At 55.4% G+C, this 18,335-nt stretch overlaps 1 protein-coding gene across 1 annotated transcript in view; it reads right to left on the reverse strand.

Moving 5' to 3' along the window:
- LOC123355747 (alpha-2-macroglobulin-like) overlaps positions 1-18,335 on the reverse strand; it is an 80,452-nt gene that overhangs the window by 49,425 nt on the left and 12,692 nt on the right. The window contains exons 6-15 of the mRNA XM_044998379.1: positions 17,727-17,895; positions 8,758-8,842; positions 7,349-7,472; positions 3,831-3,945; positions 3,541-3,650; positions 2,918-3,079; positions 2,309-2,536; positions 1,883-1,946; positions 780-922; positions 120-269 (exon numbers count right to left, since the gene is read on the reverse strand). Of these exons, the coding sequence (XP_044854314.1) occupies positions 120-269; positions 780-922; positions 1,883-1,946; positions 2,309-2,536; positions 2,918-3,079; positions 3,541-3,650; positions 3,831-3,945; positions 7,349-7,472; positions 8,758-8,842; positions 17,727-17,895 (1,350 nt within the window). The remainder of the gene's footprint in view (positions 1-119; positions 270-779; positions 923-1,882; positions 1,947-2,308; positions 2,537-2,917; positions 3,080-3,540; positions 3,651-3,830; positions 3,946-7,348; positions 7,473-8,757; positions 8,843-17,726; positions 17,896-18,335) is intronic.

Genomic DNA, 18,335 nt, shown 5'->3' on the forward strand with positions numbered 1-18,335 from the left:
GAGGGACCCTACAATAACAGACAGACTGCTCTGCCCTAGCTCACACGAGTGATTCTCGGCACTTTCCAGACAAGACCAGCTCTTGTGTCTGTTGATCACCGGGCCAGGCTGGCACTTACAGAGCTGGGAGAGAGCTCAGCTTCAGGCTTCATGAGGAGGACGCTCTTGTCCACAGCACGGACGGCGCACAGGGAGCCTGAGGAGGCTCCAACCCGGAGGTGAGTGTCGGAGGCGGGGAGGCCCTCGGCCGGTGAGAAATTCAAGTCGACCTGCAACCCCAGGAAAGGAGTTAGAGGAGCTACTTCTCCAGATACCTTCACACACTGCCCTGCAGCACAGCCCAGTCCTGGAACCGCCTCATTCAGCTCTGCCAATGCCCCTCAGTCCTGCCCTGCAGCCCCCTGCCATCCCAGTGCTGGGCTCCCCACACAGCTCTGCCAGTGCCCCTCAGCCCTGCCCTGCAGCCCCCTGCCATCCCAGTGCTGGGCTCCCCACACAGCTCTGCCAATGCCCCTCAGTCCTGGCCACTGCAATTCAAACATGACCAGCAGTGCCCCCATACGCCAGTTCTGCTTCCACTCTCCATAATTCTGCCTATGCAAATTACTCCTGATGCGCATTCATCTCTCATATTCAATTGCTGCTCCATGGTCAGTGCCCGATGGGCTCATGGAGCCACTGAACATTTCCTGAGTCTTCCTTGAAATTTGCCGTTCCAGGTTCCACAGGTGGACCATTGTCCATGGGGTGAATGCAAGTTATAGAAACAGGATGCTCACCTTATTGGCAAAGCAGTTTTCAATCTTGAAATCTTCGGAATTGGCGATAACTTCCCCGCTGGGTAAAGTGGTGTATATGAGTACCCGGGCCAGGGGGGCGATATCAGGCTCCACGTGGAGCCTCAGCTCAAATACCTGGATAACTGGCAAACACATAGAGGGGGTGACTAAGCTTTAGAGTATCAGCTCCAGGGCCACACATTTCCCTAGGCTCCCTTATTATAGCTGCAATATCAGCCACCCTGAAAAATTCGCTATCCAAGGGTAAGAGTGTTGATGCATAGTTGAGGCCTTTGACTCTTACTGCAGACACCTGGTGTGGGATATTCAGGTGAGATGGGTTTGGTGGCTCTCAGCATGTCCCCTAAATCCATATCAGCTAGAGTTTGTGCAGGATGCCCCTGCCCATGCAATAATGAAGGCGAGGAAAGAAGTGCATGTTGTACAGTGGCTCTGTGCGGAGGGTTGTGTGCACAGGGCTGCAGAGCGGGTGGGATTCCACACTCCTGTTCCTCAAGGTGGAGTTTGCCCAGCCAGCCTGAATCAGTCAAACTGGGAATCCCTTGAGACTGCCATTAATGAAATGAAATCGGTCAGGGGAACTGTGTGCGTGTCAAAGGGAGAGAGAGACCACGACTAGTGAGACAAGAAGGAAAGAGAGAAAGCGAAGAGGAGAGAAGGGTGCTGTTCTCGGCACCTCCTTCAGACACAGCACTCAGCCTCCCAGGACAGACAGAGAAAGGGCTGGGGAGAGCTCACAATGAGAATAAGTGAAATTTTTCAGGTGATTTTTTGTTGTTGAAAAATGTAGACTCGGATCAACCAAAACATTTCACAGATTTGTGTGAAATTCACCAAATGGTTTTTGTCAGAAAAAAAATCAGCAACAAAGCAGAAGGTTTTGTTTTGACATTTCCTAAATGAAAAGTTCTGTTTTTCAATTCAAAACAACTCCTCATTTACAATTACCCTTCAATTCTATTTTAGAAAGCTTAAAGCAGCTCAAAAGTGAAATGGTTCAGTCGCCCCCAAACAATTGTTTTTTGAGGTTTCTGGTTCGGCCAGCGAACCGGGAAATCAGTTATTCACACAACTCTACTCACGTTCTCCATCCCCTACGGGATGCACCTCGGTGCCTGCCCTCACGATGCCTCCCTTGGCCATCACCTGCCAGGAGGAAGAAACCCTCCTGTTACAGGGGTCCTGGTGGGAGGTGGGGGATGCTTATGGGGGAATACAGGGGGTGGGGGGTGTCTATACTGATGCCTTCCTGTGGGGAAGGAACAGAAAATCCCACAGAGTCCCAGACCCAGACTGGAGTTTACTGGGACCTCGACCAAGTCAGAAATTCTCTTTCCCTGCAGAAACCATCCACTGGCTGGCCAGTTCTGCATTTCCTTCACTGGCTTTTGTCAAGCTCAAGTGAACCTGGCCTAGGGGCAGTTTGGTGGCCTGGGACATATATGGGTGTCTGGCCTCCAGTGCTGTGTCATGTGTACGGAGGTAGAGGTCACTAGGTCTGGGCTTACCACATAGTAAAAGACGATTTCCTTCTGCTCCCCCAAGGCCTCTGGCTTCAGGATGTAGTGCACCCGGACCATCTCATTGGAGCCGCAGCTTAAAGTGTGAGACACAGGCTCGATTTTGAGAAAGCTCTTACTCAGGGAGTAAAAGCGTGTTGCTGTGTGAGCGGCATTACCATACACAGGGGTGACCCAGTATGCGTCGTAACAGTTCAGTTCAGATTTATGGTTTGCCTGAGAAAGACGAATGTTTTTACATCAGATCAAAAAGTGAGTAACAAGTCTACTAGCATTTCAGAAGGAAAAAGTGGGTAATTCTAAAAACATTTTCTTGGCAGATTTTTCAGTGCACAGTGCATTGATCTGTATTTTCCATGCTCATGTGGAGAGAGAGAGAGAACCAGAGGGAGAATGACAGAGTGTGTGCAAGACTCAGAGAGCAAGGGGCAGACAGAGAGAGAGCAAGACAGAGAGGAGGAGACTGAAATTCCCAGCCAATAAACTCTTTGTTTTATCTCCCGATGGGCGGAGAGATCGATAAACCCACGGACATCTCTCCTGAAGCTCAGCCTGTGACATCTCAGATCCCCTAGCTCCCTGGATTCAGCCACTCACATTGATTTGAATGGAGGTGTCTGTGAAGTTGACAGTGTCTATGGAAAACCAGACTCGGCCCTCTTCATTCGTTGTGTAGTTGGCTTCATATTTGTTTCCCCCTATGAAAATCCGGATTGTTTCGTTGGCGATTGGAGCATCGGTCCCGTCCACCAGCTTCACCTAAAGGAACAAATCCAATCTCCGTTGCTTATACGAGGCAGGGAAGAGTCCCCACAGTCTTAATGGCCCTTTGCCCATGTTATTCCCCTGAGGTAGCTCCAGAGGGTGTTTCTTACAGAGCCGACCAAGGGCCAGGTTTGTATGAACGTGCTGGGTGAGTCTGAACCACCTGAGGAGGTGGCACGTTCTCACAGTGTGTGTGATTGGGAACATGGGAAGGACTGTGCTGGCTCACACCAGTGGACCTTCTCCTCTGTATCCTGTCTCTGACAGCACCAGGGGGTCAGAGGAAGGTGCTGCAATTCCCACCAATGGCAAGGATACCGCAGCATGTGTAGAGGCAGAGGGAGATGGCTCCTGTGATCCTCCCACGTTTTCCCTTTTCCATTTGCAAGTTCTCATTCTCCACAGCCAAGCACACTCATGTCAGGCAATTTCCTGGGCTCTCAGAGGTTCCCTACCTGCCCAGAGAAAGGGATCCCTGGTATGTAATGAGAGTCCACCCGCTCGAAGGTGATTTTGCTCATGATGCCTGTGATCTCACTGAAGCCTGTCCCAGTTAACTCCACCCCTGCAAGAAAACACAGAAAAGAAGGGCTTGAACTAATGCACTGACCTGCAGCACTTCCAGATGCTCCAATCTTGCCCCCCATGTTGTCCAGCTCTGCCAGTGACCTTCAGTGCTGGCTTGCAACACCCACTGCTATTGCAGTGCAGCCCCACAGCTCCACCAGGGCAGCATGATGCATACCTGTACCCTCTTCCGTGAGCTTGCCTTGCACCTCAATTTTCATCTCATAAGCCTTTCGCTTGAGCTGGAATATTTTAGTCTTCACCACATTGGAGACACAGCCTCGAACGTCCGCCTGAGCCAGAGACCAAAGAGGAAATTACCATGGAAATCCCTGTACAATTCAGGTCCGTGTGCAACAGGAACAGATGCCTCAGCACCTGAGACATTTGCCTTGCTTGATTTGCCTTAATCCCATCCTCTTACTCACTTGATCCAACCTGACTCCCTCTCTTCCCTTCTTCCTCAACAAACCAATCCAGGCATCGCTGGTCCCCAGTGATGTATCCAACATGCTGCTCTCTGTGATGCATTTCATCACCTGTTCTCCAGGTTACACACCTGATTCCCTGACTGTTCAGATCAGATCCCCTAGATCTGCAACTTCCCATCAGTTTGATAAATCCAATTGTGTCTTTTATCCATCCATGGAATCCTCTCTCTTTCTCCAGGCACATTCTCCCTCTTCCTCCTTCTCTCTTTCCTTCTCTCTCTTTCTTCTCCTCCAACTATCTCTGTCTAACCTACTTCTATTTTCTCTCTTACTTTCTTCTCCTTCATATTCTCCCTCTCTCTCTTTATTGCTCTACCCCAGGCCTGCACAACTCGTAAAGCGGCGAGGGCCACATTACTCCAAAGAAAACAGCCGAGGGCCGAAACCTCCCGGCCCTGCAGAAACGTCCAGCCCTGCAGAAACAAACCCTCCTTCCCCAGCGCCGCCCCACCAAAACAGCTGTGGGCCAAAAAGGAAGGTTGGGGGTGGGGAGGTGATACTTTATTTTAAATCAACCGGGGGCTCCCAGCTGAAGAGGTGGCTGGGAGCCCTCAGGGTCAAATTAAAGGGCTTGGGGCTCCGGCGGCTGGGGGAACCCAGGAGGGCCGGCTCTAGGTTTTTTGCTGCCTCAAGCAAAAACAAATTTGGCTGCCCCCTGTCCCAGCCCTGGGCTCCCCGCTGCTGCCCCAATCCTGGGCTCTCCCCCCACTGACCCACACCCCCTGCCGCCCCAGCGCTGGGCTTCCCCCTTTCCTCCCCATCAGTGCCCTCCCCCCACCCTGCTGCTGCCCCAGCCCTGGGCTCCCCCCCCACCAATGCCTCCCCCCCACACACACCTCCTGCCTCCCCAGCCCTGGGTCACTGGTAACTCGCTCCCAGGGCAGGTCATTCAGCAGGAATTTTGGATGTGCACAGAACACAGACAGGATTGGTTCCCATATGGTTACAGAGCTGCAGTAAAGTGGAACAATTTTCAGCTTGTGTGATTGGAGGATATCTGGATGCATATTATAAGACTGTCCTCCATAAATGAGGAAAAGTTGAGGTGCCTTTATTATTCTTTTGTTCCACTCTTTCTTTCTATGGGGAATTTGCCAATGCAATATCACTGTCTTCCTTTTAAACAAACAAAAAGGCAATGGCTATTGAAAATAGCAATTCCAGTGCTAATAAGCATTTCTTGCTCAATTTTATCCTGCTTTCTCTACAGCAAGTTACAGTGGATCAGTGTATTTGATTTGGGAGAAATGAGGTAACAGCTGCCCAAACTGAGCTTGAGCACTCCTGAATTTTGAGGTGTTCAAATCTGGAAGGCAGGTGCTGGGGGGCGGGGGGGGGGGGCTGTGGGCTCCACAGGGGAGCATGGCAGCAATGTGTCTGGAGCTGCATGAAGCCAGACATACTGGTCTGAGTGGCACGGTAAGGGGGCTGGGGGTTACAGGGGGCAGTCAAGGGACAGGGAGCAGGGATGGTTGGATGGGGCGGAGGTTCGGGGGGGCAGTCAGGGGACAGGCAGCAGTAGGATAGGCATGGGAGTCCCAGGGGTTTATCAGGGGACAGGTAGGGGGTGGAGTCCTGGGGGAAAGTTGGGGGGGTCTCAGGAGGGGGCAGTTGGGGACAAGGAGAAGGGAGGCTTAGATAGGGGCTGGGGTCCCAAGGGGCAGTTGGGGCAGGGGTCTTGGGAGGGGGCAATTGGGGGACAAGGAGCAGCAGCATTTAGATAGGGGGTGGGGTCCTGGGGGGCAGTTAGGGGCAGGAGTCCCGGGAGAGGGGTATCAGGGGACAAGGACCAGCGGTGTTAGATAGGGGGTGGGGGTCCTGGGGGGCAGTTGGGGCAGGGGTCCGGGGAGGGGGCAAACAGCAGCCGCATGCCGGGATTCAAACGGCTCTGGGCTGCCCGCAGCCACGGGGAGCCCTGAGCCCTTTAAATCCCAGCCGTGGCCGGGAATCTCTGCGGGCAGCCCAGAGCCTTTTGATTCCCGGCCGCGGCTGGGATTTAAAGGGCTCCGTGCTCCCTGCGGTTGCCGTCAGCCCAGAGCTCTTTGCTCCCCTGCCACGGCTGGGATTTAAAGGGCTCTGGGCTGCCCACAGAGCGCCGTGTGCAGGGGATTTAGAATCCCCTCGCGGGCCGTACAGTGAGGCTCCGTGGGCCGCATGTTGTGCAGGCCTGTTCTACCCCATTCTCTCTACCTCCTTGCCCGGTCTCTCTCTTTCTTCTTCCTCCTGAGTTCTCTCTCTCTTCCAGATCCTACAGTTCCCTCTTGCTTTCTCCTCTGCTCTGCTAAGCTCCCCTCCCCATCTCAATCCCATTCACTGATACAAAAACGTGCTTGCATCCGAAGAAGTGGGTATTCACCCACGAAAGCTCATGCTGCAAAACTTCTGTTAGTCTATAAGGTGCCACAGGATTCTTTGCTGCTTCTACAGAACCAGACTAACACGGCTACCCCTCTGATACTAAAAACCTCTCCGCGTCTTCTCTTTCCCAGCTAGAAGAAACATCCATCCAGGGGTGAATCCTGACCTGACTGATGTGAATGGGAGTTTTGCCATTGATTTCAATGGGGCCAGGATTTCACCCGAGGAGGTTTTCTTCGTAATTTATATCCCCCAGCCCTGGCCTCACCTCCTTCTAACCAATACCTCCCTCCTGTGAGACAGAGCCCAACCCAAAACACAGAATCCCCGCTGAGGTCTAACAATCCCCTTTGACAGACACAGATCACCCTTGAAGGGTATGCTTGTGTTCATTTTGGATAAAATGTGGTTTGCAGGGTGCTTATGCATAGGGAAGCAGGCTGTGGCTCAGCCTAGGAACATTCTAGAGAAGGCCGGGGGGGGGGGGTTGGGGGGAGCTCAGCATGTGGACTGGAGAACTATGAGCATGTGATAAACAACCCCATATATGGAAAGGTTAAATCTGATTGGTTAGAGGTTTGTGTTATGTAACTTGTTATGTAAGTGCCATGTGCTATAAAATAACAAGGGGAGGCGCTCCTAGCTGGAGGGACTCTGCCTGATTTTTGGTACCAGGGGCTCTCCCTTTGTGCACATTGAATAAAGCCTTGTTGAATCACATCTAATTGAATCGCATCGAATCAAAGTCCCTTGATTCTGCCCAGCATCTTACTCATTGGGAACCACAAAATCCCAACACCCTCCTCAAGACGTCACCTGCTGCCTATGGGATGGGCCTTGGACTCACCTGTCTGGTGAATTCCTCACACACAGCCTCGGCCTCTCTTCCATAGCAGTGTGACCTGGACTGGGAGAATCTCCGGCACACACGGACATTTAACAGGCCAGGGACAGGGGTCCCATAGGTGTATCTGTAACCAGAGAGGGGTTAAAGAGACACAAGGTGCTTAGACGGGGAGACAGAGTCAGACAGAAGAGGCCTTTTGGGGCCCTTTATACCATTGCCCCTGAGGACTCTGTTGCTGGTTTCCTAGTGTCTATTCTCTGGAGCTTGGGCTAGTCCTGTTTCTCAGTGACTCAAGTGACAGGGCTCCAGGTATTTCCCGAGGGAGATTATTCCATGACCCAGCAGGCCTGCCCCCATTAGGAAATGTTGCCTGATATTCCGGCTCTTCTGCGCCTTAATCAGTTGAGTTTCCCTTCTCCCAGCTCCCTCCTATTTGGCCAAACCTTTCTGGTACAGACGAGCCCAGACCTGTAGACAATATTCCAGGTGCAGTCTCCTCAGAGCTGTGAGGCCCGGAGCTGAACACTGTCTTCCAGGTGGGGTTGCACTAACCAGGGGCGGCTCCAGGCACCAGCACGCCAAGCGCGTGCCTGGGGCGGCAAGCCGCGGGGGTGCTCTGCCGGTTGCCGCAAGGGCGGCAGGCAGGTTGCCTTCCGCGGCATGCCTGCGAAGTGTCTGCTGGTCCCGCGGCTTCGGTGGACCTCCCGCAGGCGGGCTGCCGAATCCGCAGGACCGGGGACCTCCTGCAGGCAAGCCCCCGAAGACAGCCTGCCTGCTGTGCTTGGGGCGGCAAAATACCTAGAGCTGCCCCTGGCACTAACGCTGTATAGAGAGGGATTATCATCTTCCGTCACTGCTACACGACACCTCTGGAGCACTGTTTTCAGCTCCGGGCACCTCCTACCCAAAGGCCATCGACAAATTGGAGGAAGTTCAGAGAAGAGCAAGAAATATGAGCAGGGAGCTGAAGGGAGGGATTTATGAGGAGGGAAGGAAGAGTTAAATCTAGAGAGTCTGGTTATGGGATGTCTAAGAAGGGGCATAATTTCTGCCTACAAGTGTCTGAAGGAGGCATCATGAAGGGGGGCCGGGATTATTTAAGGAGGCACTTGGGGGCTGATTAGGAAGGATGGAATGATGTTAAGAAAGGGGAAATTTGGGTTGAATAACAGAGAAAAACATTCTGAAAGGGAGCTGTACGGGGCTGAGGCATTGTTTCCTGGGACAGGGAGAGGAGCCCCATTTCTTGGGATGGGTGCAGACTAGACAGTAGGAACAATCCTGCCCAAGGCCCCTGGGGATGTAGAGAAAGTGACCCGGGTCCTTCTCCAGCTTTGGTTTCTGGGGTAGCAGCGGGAAGGCAATGGTGGACGAGCACAAAGAACAGTGACTCAAACCCCGCGACTCACAGACCACAGACGGCCACTTTCAGCTCCTCGTCCTGGATGGTGATTTTCTTGGGCAGCTTCACTGACACCTCGTACTTGGGCAGCACTGAGTGGGAGAGACGGGCCAGAGTTGAGCAGAGTGGTGGGAACACGTGTACATCACTGTCACTTCCCCATTGAGTGACAGACACAGCCTCTCCCCCTCCCATCCCCAACGCATGGTGCCAGATCCTCAGCTTGCTATAAATCACTGCAGCTCCATGGCCGTCAGTGCAGCTGTGCCAGCTTACACCAGCTGAGGATCTGGCCAGGGATTGTGGAACTGAAGAGAAAGACACCGTAACCCCTGCTCCTCTCCCCTTTGCTCCCCTTGCCCAACCCTGACCTCCGGGCTGTCGTTGCTTTATAGGCTCTATTCCAACCTATGCTACGCAAGTGATACCTAGTGAGGGCCCGACTCCCCAGTGCACCACCATCACTCACCAGATGTAAAGGGCCACATTCACTGTGTGCTCTGGCTCCTGTGCTGCTCCAGGGAAGCAAAGCAGCCATAAGCCTGGTTACTTTGCATCCCTGGAGTGGTACAAAGCAGACAGACTGCACCAGTTAATCTGGCGCCGAAAGTTCAGCCATTTTAAACTTATCCCTGCATGAAAAGAGTCGGATAAAAGCTGTTTCATAACACGGTAAAAGCAAATATTGTTTCCTGCTGGCTGAGCTCACAGACTGCATTCACCTCCTGGCTGGGCACTATAATGTCAAGTTTCAGCCCCAAAGTGAATTTTCTCAGAAGTTCTGAACTAACTGAATGAGGGGGTTATAATGGGAGAGAGACACTGGCAGGGTGGGAAGGGTGGGGGGCGAGAGTGGAGAGCAAACTCAATAAGAGCTGCTGTAGCTATAAGGCTCAGGCAAAAGCCAGCATGGCTGGGAGTGGCACACACAGAGGCATCCCAAGCAAGGAGGTGACAGTCTGTCCAGAGCCAGGTCACGCTGGAGCACTGGAACCAGTGAGATCGGCCCAGCTGCAGCACAGGCTGGTCACTGTGCCCCACTGCCATGCTAACAGGTGTTTGGAGCTCTGCGGGTTTGCCCTACAAGAGCACTGCTTTAAAGCCCTTCAGTTGCGACACCCTGTGGTACCCATCCCGCAGTTCCCAGCACAGACCCCAGAAGCAGTGGATTCTGGGAAGTTTCAGAGTGCCCTGTCGGACAGCAGCAAGAGGACTAGTGGAGCCACTGTTACTAACCCATTCAGAATGAGCTGGTTCTTAGGCTTGCTGAGAGCAAGCTCTTGGAATGCTTGTAAGTGGCTGGAGCACTTCTGTGGGACAGTTCACATGTGGTCGGAATGGAGGCTGGAGTGGTACGTTTCCCTAGACTAGACAGAGCTGTAATTTCTCTCTCCTTGATTGATTAGTGGCAACCACTATAATTAAGGTTCTTTGAGAATCTATCACCCCTGCTGGCCTCATTTTCCTTTCCTCAGAAACCTTCCAAAAGTTTGTCCTTTGGGGCTGATGTTTTCCAGGCTTGGTCTCCAGCCAAAGTGTCTTTATTTATTTATTTTGAATGTTTGAAGATATTCTGGGTGCCAGGGGCCGCAAGGACAAAGGTGTGAAGACCAGAGTGGGAGAAGGGGAGAAAGGAGTGGTGAGTTAAGCCAGTTTCATTGGCAGAGAACAGGGGGAGCAAACTTTGCCACTGAAAAAGACGGTTACTCACCGTAGTAACTGTTGTTCTTCGAGATGTGTTGCTCCTATCCATTCCAGTTAGGTGTGCGCGCCGTGCGTGCACGGCTCTTCGGAACATTTTTACCCTAGCAACTCCGGCGGGCCGGCTGGGCGCCCCCTGGAGTGGCGCCGCCATGGCGCCGAATATATACCCCAGCCGGCCTGTCCGCTCCTCAGTTCCTTCTTGCCGGCTACTCCGACAGTGGGGAAGGAGGGCGGGTCTGGAATGGATAGGAGCAACACATCTCGAAGAACAACAGTTACTATGGTGAGTAACCGTCTTTTTTTCTTTGAGTGATTGCTCCTATGCATTCCAGTTAGGTGATTCCCAAGCCTTACCTAGGCAGTGGGGTTGGAGTGAGACGTGGCGGAGTGTAAGACTGCTGAGCCGAAGGCTGCATCGTCTCTGGATTGCTGCACCAACGCGTAGTGGGAAGCGAAGGTGTGGACAGAAGATCAGATGGCCGCTCTACAAATGTCCTGGATGGGGACATGGGCCAGGAAGGCGGCTGACAAGGCTTGCGCTCTCGTCGAGTGAGCGGTGAGGCGGCATGGTGGCACTCGAGCAAGCTCGTAGCATGTTCGGATACATGCCGTCACCCAGGAGGAAATCCGCTGCGAGGAGACCGGTTCGCCTTTCATGCGGTCGGCAACTGCTATAAACAGCTGTGGCGAATGCCGGAAGGGCTTCGTCCGCTCGATATAAAAAGCGAGGGCCCTGCGGACGTCCAGGGTGTGAAGCTGTTGCTCACGAGGTGAGGCATGCGGCTTCGGGAAGAAGACCGGAAGGAAGATCTCTTGATTAAGGTGAAAGGCCGACACCACCTTAGGGAGGAAGGCCGGGTGTGGTCGAAGCTGCACCTTGTCTCCGTGGAAGACGGTGTATGGTGGACTAACCGTTAGGGCACGGAGCTCAGAAACTCGTCTCGCTGATGTAATTGCGACGAGGAAGGCTGTCTTCCAGGAGAGATAGAGTAGAGAACACGTGGCCAGGGGCTCGAAGGGCGGTCCCATAAGCCTGGCCAGAACGAGATTCAAGTCCCAGGTCGGGGTAGGACGCCGCACCGGCGGGTACAAGCGGTCCAGGCCTTTAAGGAAGCGGGAAACCATCGGGTTGGAGAAGATGGACCGACCTCCCATGGATGGACGAAAGGCGGACACGGCTGCCAGGTGCACCTTCAAGGAGGAGACCGCAAGACCTTGCTCCTTAAGGTACCAGAGGTAGTCCAGGATGGTAGGGATAGGGACTACGAAGGGATTGAGGCCCCGTTGATCACACCAGAGCGCAAAACGCTTCCACTTCGCGAGGTAGGTGGAGCGAGTGGAAGGCTTTCTGCTCTCCAGGAGGACTTGCTGTACTGGCGCCGAACAGCCCCTCTCTGCGTGGGTCAGCCACGCAGGTACCAAGCTGTAAGATGGAGGGACTGTAGGTCCAGGTGGCGAAGTCTGCCGAAGTCCTGCGTGATGAGGTCCGGCCATAACGGAAGGGGAATGGGATCCCGCACGGAGAGCTCGAGCAGCAGGGTGTACCAGTGCTGCCTCGGCCAGGCCGGAGCGACGAGTATGACGTGGGCCCTGTCCCTCCGAAGCTTCAGTAGCACTCGGTGTACGAGCGGGAACGGAGGGAAGGCGTAGAGGAGGTGATCCGTCCAGGAGCAGAGGAACGCGTCCGACAGGGAGCCTGGGGAGCGACCCTGGTATGAACAAAACAGATGGCACTTCCTGTTCTCCTTGGAGGCAAACAGATCTATCTGGGGAAACCCCCACCTCTGGAAAATTGTGTGCACCACATCCGGACGAAGAGACCACTCGTGGGAGAGGAACAACCTGCTGAGATGGTCGGCCAGCGTGTTCTGCACTCCTGGAAGAAATGACGCTTCCAGGTGAATGGAGTGGGTCACGCAGAAGTCCCACAGGAGCATCGCTTCCGTGCAGAGGAGGGAGGAGTGGGCTCCGCCCTGCTTGTACACGTAGAACATTGCCGTCGTGTTGTCCGTGAAGACTGCCACGCAGCGGCCTTGCAGACAGGCGCGGAAGGTGTGACACGCCAGGCAGATCGCTCGCAGCTCCCGGACGTTGATGTGGAGAGCGAGCTCTTGGGGTGACCAGAGACCCTGGGTGTGAAGATCGCCCAGGTGAGCCCCCCATCCCAACGCCGAGGCATCCGTGGTTAGGGTGATGGATGGGCGAGGAGGGCGGAACGGGACTCCTGCACACACGACCTCTGGGTTCAGCCACCAGCTGAGCGAAGCGAGTGTCGGTTTTGTGACGGTGACTACCATGTCTATTGAGTCGCGGTGTGGGCAGTATACCGACGCCAGCCAAGATTGAAAAGGGCGGAGGCGGAGCCTCGCGTATGCGGTGACGAACGTACAGGACGCCATGTGGCCCAGGAGGCGCAGGCAGGACCGAACCGTTGTCGTGCCAAAGTTGAGAAGGTCCTGGATGATGGAGACCATCGTCTGGTGCCGAGAGCGAGGGAGGCAGGCCCTGGCCAAACTGGAGTTGAGGACCGCTCCGATGAACTCCAGTCGCTGCGATGGAGTTAGAGTGGACTTCTCGGCATTGATAAGAAGGCCGAGGAATCGAAACAGGGATAGTATCTCTGACATCTGGTCCTTTACCAGCTGTCGGGATGTCCCGCGAACCAGCCAGTCGTCGAGATACGGGTATACGTGTATGCGACGACGGCGGAGGGCTGCAGCAACCACTGCCATGCACTTGGTAAAGACCCTCGGCGCGGTGGACAGGCCGAATGGCAGCACTGCAAACTGGTAGTGTGCGTTGTTGACTACGAACCGCAGGTAGCGTCGATGGGGAGGGTAAATCGCGATATGGAAGTATGCGTCCTTCATATTGAGGGCGGCAAACCAGTCTCACGGATCCAGGGAGGGAATGATGGTCCCCAGGGTGACCATGCGAAACTTGAGCTTGAGCAGGTACCTGTTGAGCTCCCGGAGGTCCAATATGGGTCGGAGACCTCCTTTCGCCTTGGGGATGAGAAAATATCGGGAATAGAATCCCCTGCCCCGCATGTCGTGAGGCACCTCCTCTATGGCACCCACGCTCAACAGAGTCTCAACCTCATGCAGGAGGAATTGCTCGTGAGAGGGGTCCCTGAAGAGGGACGGGGAAGGGTGGGAAGGAGGGGGCGAAACAAATTGAAGGCGGTAACCCGACTGGATTGTACGAAGCACCCAGCTGTCCGTTGTTATTTGGGACCACGCCGGAAGAAAGTGGGAAAGGCGGTTGTAAAATAAACGGGAAGGATCCGGTACAGAGACTGATGGGCCGTGCTCGGGCGTCCCATCAAAAGGCCTGTTTCGGCCCTTGAGGGGCCTTGGAAGGCGCCTGGGTCTGGTTGCGCCTGTTGCCCGATGGTCTGCGGCGATTCAGGCCGGGTCGCCGGCTATTATAGGGTCGCGACCTGGGCTGATTAAAGGGCCGGTAGGGTTGCTGCCGGAATGACCTTCGCTGGGTAGCCGGTGTGTGCATACCCAGAGTGCGAATGGCAATTCGACCGTCCTTTAGGGTCTGAATTCTGGAATCCGTCTTTTCCGAAAACAGACCCCGAGTGTCGAAGGGTAGGTCCTGTAAAGTATACTGCACCTCTGGTGGCAGGGTGGAGGACTGCAGCCAGGAGATGCGCCTCATGGTCACTCCAGAGGCCCAGGTTCTGGCACCCGAGTCCGCCGAGTCCAGAGCTGCCTGGATGGAGGACCTGGAGGATTTCTTGCCCTATTCTAGGAGGGCCGAGAATTCCTGGCGTGAGGCTGACGGTATCAGCTCCGAGAATTTCGCCAGGGACACCATGATGTCGAAGGTGTATCGGGCGAGGAGGGCCATCTGGTTGGCGATCCGGAGCTGAAGACCCCCCGCTGAGTAGACCTTTCAGCCCAACAGATCCATGCGCCTAGCCTCCTTCGATTTCAGCGCTGGAGCTGGCTGGCCATGTCTCTCCCTGTCGTTGACCGACTGGACCACGAGCGAGTCTGGTGCAGGATGGGTATACAAGTACTCGTACCCCGTTGGGGGAACGGAGTACTTCCTTTCTACCCCACAGGCGGTGGGAGGGACGGACGCCGGTGACTGCCAGATGGTAGTGGCGTTCTTTTGAATGGTGCGTATGAATGGTAAAGCCACCCGCACTGGGGCCTCAGTCCCAATTACATTTGTCACCGGGTCTTCATCCTCCATGACCTCCGCCATGGGGAAGTCGATAACCTTTGCCACCCGGCGAAGAAGGTCTTGGTGGGCCCGCAAGTCAATAGGTGGAGGGTCCGCCGTAGATGCTCCCGCTACCGCCTCATCTGGCGAGGATGACGAGGACCGACCTTGGACCACAACCTCCGAAGGTGGTTCCTCCATGGGGTGGGCAGCTGTCTCGGAGTGCGGATGCTCCGCAGGACCAGGAGGTGACTGGGCTTCACCTGGTGGTGATGGGGGCGGCCTGCTTACTGTGGCCTCCGGCACCCTGCGTTCGGAGGCTGGGGTCCGCGGGGGGCAAGGGGGCCCGTGGGCTTCGTACTGGGCCCAGGGGACCCAAAAGCCCCACTGCTGCGCACCGTGGACTTGTCCTTGCGGGGCAGTTGGAAGATGGCTATAGCTGTCTGCCCGCGAAGCGACCGAGGAGTGACGAGACGGCCACAGAGGGGCGGAGGCACTCACGGACTGCGCCGTCGATGGTGGCAATCCATCCCCGTACGGTGCGGAGGATCGGTGCCGGTCGTCGTGGTGCCGAGACGGAGAGCGGGACCATCGACTGCCTAGGTGCCGGGAGCTCGACCGGTGCCGGGAGCTCGACCGGGATCTCGACCGCCGGTGCCGGGAGCGGCTTCGGGAGTCACGGTGCCGGGAACGGTGCCAGGAATTGGACCTCCTGCGGTGCCGACGGGCTGGCGACCGGGACCGGGAGCATCTCCGGGAGTGTGACCGGTACCGCGATGTTGAGCAGTACCGGGACTGCGACCGGCGCCGAGAGGGCGAACGGTACCGCGATGGTGAGCGATGCCGAGACCTGGAGCGGCGTGACGGTGACCGTCTTCGGGACCGGGATCGAGACCGAGACCTGGAGCGCCGTCTATCCCGTCCGTCAGGGGAAGGAGGCCGTATCATAGCCGGCTTACCAGCTGACTTAACAGCCCGCACCGGCGGTGCCGGGGGCCGGAGGCTGGGTGCCTCTGTGAGCTCTATGAGCTCTCTCACCATCGAGAATGTCTCGGGCGTGGACGGGAGCTGTAGCTCGACTGCGGTTGGCACCGGGGAGCATGGTGGTACCGGACTCAACGGCCCTTGTGGTGCCGGAGTCAATGGTACCGTGCACGGTTTGTGCACCGCCACAGCCGGTACCGGAGGCATCGGTGGTGGCTGGGCTAAAGGTCCCGTAGGATGCGGCTTAGAGGCCACCTGCACCGTCTTCCTTTTCCTCGATGGAGAGAGGGAATGGTGCCGGGACGCCGGTGCCGGCTGCGGAGCTCGAGCAGTCTCGGTACCGGAGCTGCTCGGGGCCGCCGGTGTGCTGCGCGCCGATGACGATTTCGGTGCCGCCGGAGTCGGCGCGGGAGGTTGAAGTGTCGCCTCCATAAGGAGCTGCTTCAGGCGAGTGTCCCGCTCCTTCCTAGTTCTCGGCTTAAAAGCCGTGCAAATGGGACATGTAAACGGGTTGACTCACCCCTGCGGCGCCTCCTGCTGGTTGCTCTGCGAATTAGCTCAGTCCAGTGGTGGAGCACCCTCTGCAGGCTGGTGATCCACCTGTTCGTAGGCCCCCGTGTCCCTCCCTGGACCCGGTGCCCTTTTACATGGGGTGCTGCCCCCTAGCAGTAACCCCCCCGTCTCTCTGGGTCTCCCCTCCTTAGGGAACCCTCACCCTCTATCCATAACTTGCCTCAGTTTTTGGCTACTGCCAGTCATTGTCTAGCCCCACACTCTGGGGCAGACTGCAGTCTCAGCCAACTCATCCCTGGCAAGGAGGGTTTGGACCTGCTGCCTTGGCCTACCCCTAGGTTGCCCCCTGCAACCCCCAGTACCTATTGGCCCACTGCTAGGCCACAGCCTGGGGCTTTCTAGGCTGGAGCTCCCCGGCTCCTCAGCCTTCCCCAGCCCTGCTGCACTCAGGTATCTAGTCTCAAGCTCCTAAGCAGCCAGGCCCATCTCTCTCTATAGCTAGAGAGAGAGACTGTCTGGCTTCTGGCTTCCCTGCCTTCTTATAAGGCCCTGTTTCTCAGTTTGGGGCATGGCCCCAGCTGCAGCCACTTCCCCAATCAGCCTAGCCTGAAGGCTGTCTTCTCAAGCCCTGCCAGGCCACTTTTTAAACCCCTTCAGGCAGGAGCAGGGTCCACCCTGCTACAGGACACTTATCTGGCCGATGGGTCTCCCCGAGGCAGCGCAGGCAGGAGTCGTGCGGGTCCCCGACAGGCATGTGCCGCTGGCAAGCCGCACAGGGCTTAAACCCCGGTGCCTTGGGCATGAGCCCGCACCAGTTGTGGAAGAAGAGGGGCTAAACCCCCCTAATTCCCTTACTAAACTATATCTAACTAAACTTATTCAACTAAACTAACAACTAAACTGAGTTAACCAACTATGTACACTGACGAAAAGGAGAAACGCTAGGGCTGTGGAGGTGAAGGAGCACTCCACTGTTCCAACTGGCCGTCACGGGTGGTAAGAAGGAACTGAGGAGCGGACGGCCCGGCTGGGGTATATATTCGGCGCCATGGCGGCGCCACTCCAGGGGGCGCCCAGCCGGCCCGCCGGAGTTGCTAGGGTAAAAATGTTCCGAAGAGCCGTGCACGCACGGCGCGCACACCTAACTGGAATGCATAGGAGCAATCACTCGAAGAAGAATGCAGCATTCACATAGTTTGTTCTGCATCCATACCATATACTGCACACAACTGGTAGGAAAGACCCTACACAAAAATAAAGCTGCATTGTACTGAGGCTGGAATCACAGCCCAAATCCAGTAGGCCCAAGGGATAGGCCTTTGTATTCACACCCAGATACTCCCAGGCTTACAGTGAACAGTGACCCTGACAGTTCAAGTGCTTAGGAGAAAGCTACACACCACTGGATGGGGGGTCAGATCCTGATCCCTTAAAGCATCCAGTGTTTTTCTGGCCTATTCCTCAGACCACTCTTACTCAGCTAAACCCCAGACAATCCTGAACTGGATTTTTGTGCCTGGAATGGATGAATCCCAGACGGTTGCTCCTGCTTCAGGCACCCCCAGCCCCAGCACGAGTGGGACCCTTCCTTACCATATTCCTCCACAGTAAAGGGGTGTTCGATTTTGGTCCCCGACTCCTTCTGCACCACCACGTTGTAGGTGCCTTGGATGGGCTCGGAGGTGAGGGGGAAGGAGAGCTGGGTGAGGCCCACATTTAACTCCACCTCTCGCCACTGGTACACGCGGTTCTTCTGCGGGTCCTAGAGGTGAGGAGAGCACAAGGTCACAAGACAGGATGACTCTTAACCTTTCATTTACAGGCAGGGTGTCTACACGGCACGAGGCTGGAGAGCAGGTCAGTTGCAGTCCAATGTTCGGCAGAGATACAGGATATATATGATCATCTCCCTCTCCTATAGATGAGGTTAGGGCACCTGGCAGCCAGCTCTGTACTTTCCCAGTAGTCTGTAAGGATTAACCAGTCAAGTCCTGTGCAATCAGCATGTGATTAAACAGCCAGATACCAGCACTAAATCTATTCCATTGTCTGCCCACCTGATCAAAATCCCACATCCGCATGGAGTGGGCAAGGAGGACGAGAGAGAGACAGGCTAAGAGACCAATGCACAGATGGCAGGATGTGATGAGTTTCTGTGCCTGGGAGCTTGAATGTTATATTTGCAGTTTGAGAACTGGCAAC

Source organism: Mauremys mutica, chromosome 1 (assembly GCF_020497125.1).
Source record: "Mauremys mutica isolate MM-2020 ecotype Southern chromosome 1, ASM2049712v1, whole genome shotgun sequence".
Classification (NCBI taxonomy): domain Eukaryota; kingdom Metazoa; phylum Chordata; order Testudines; family Geoemydidae; genus Mauremys; species Mauremys mutica.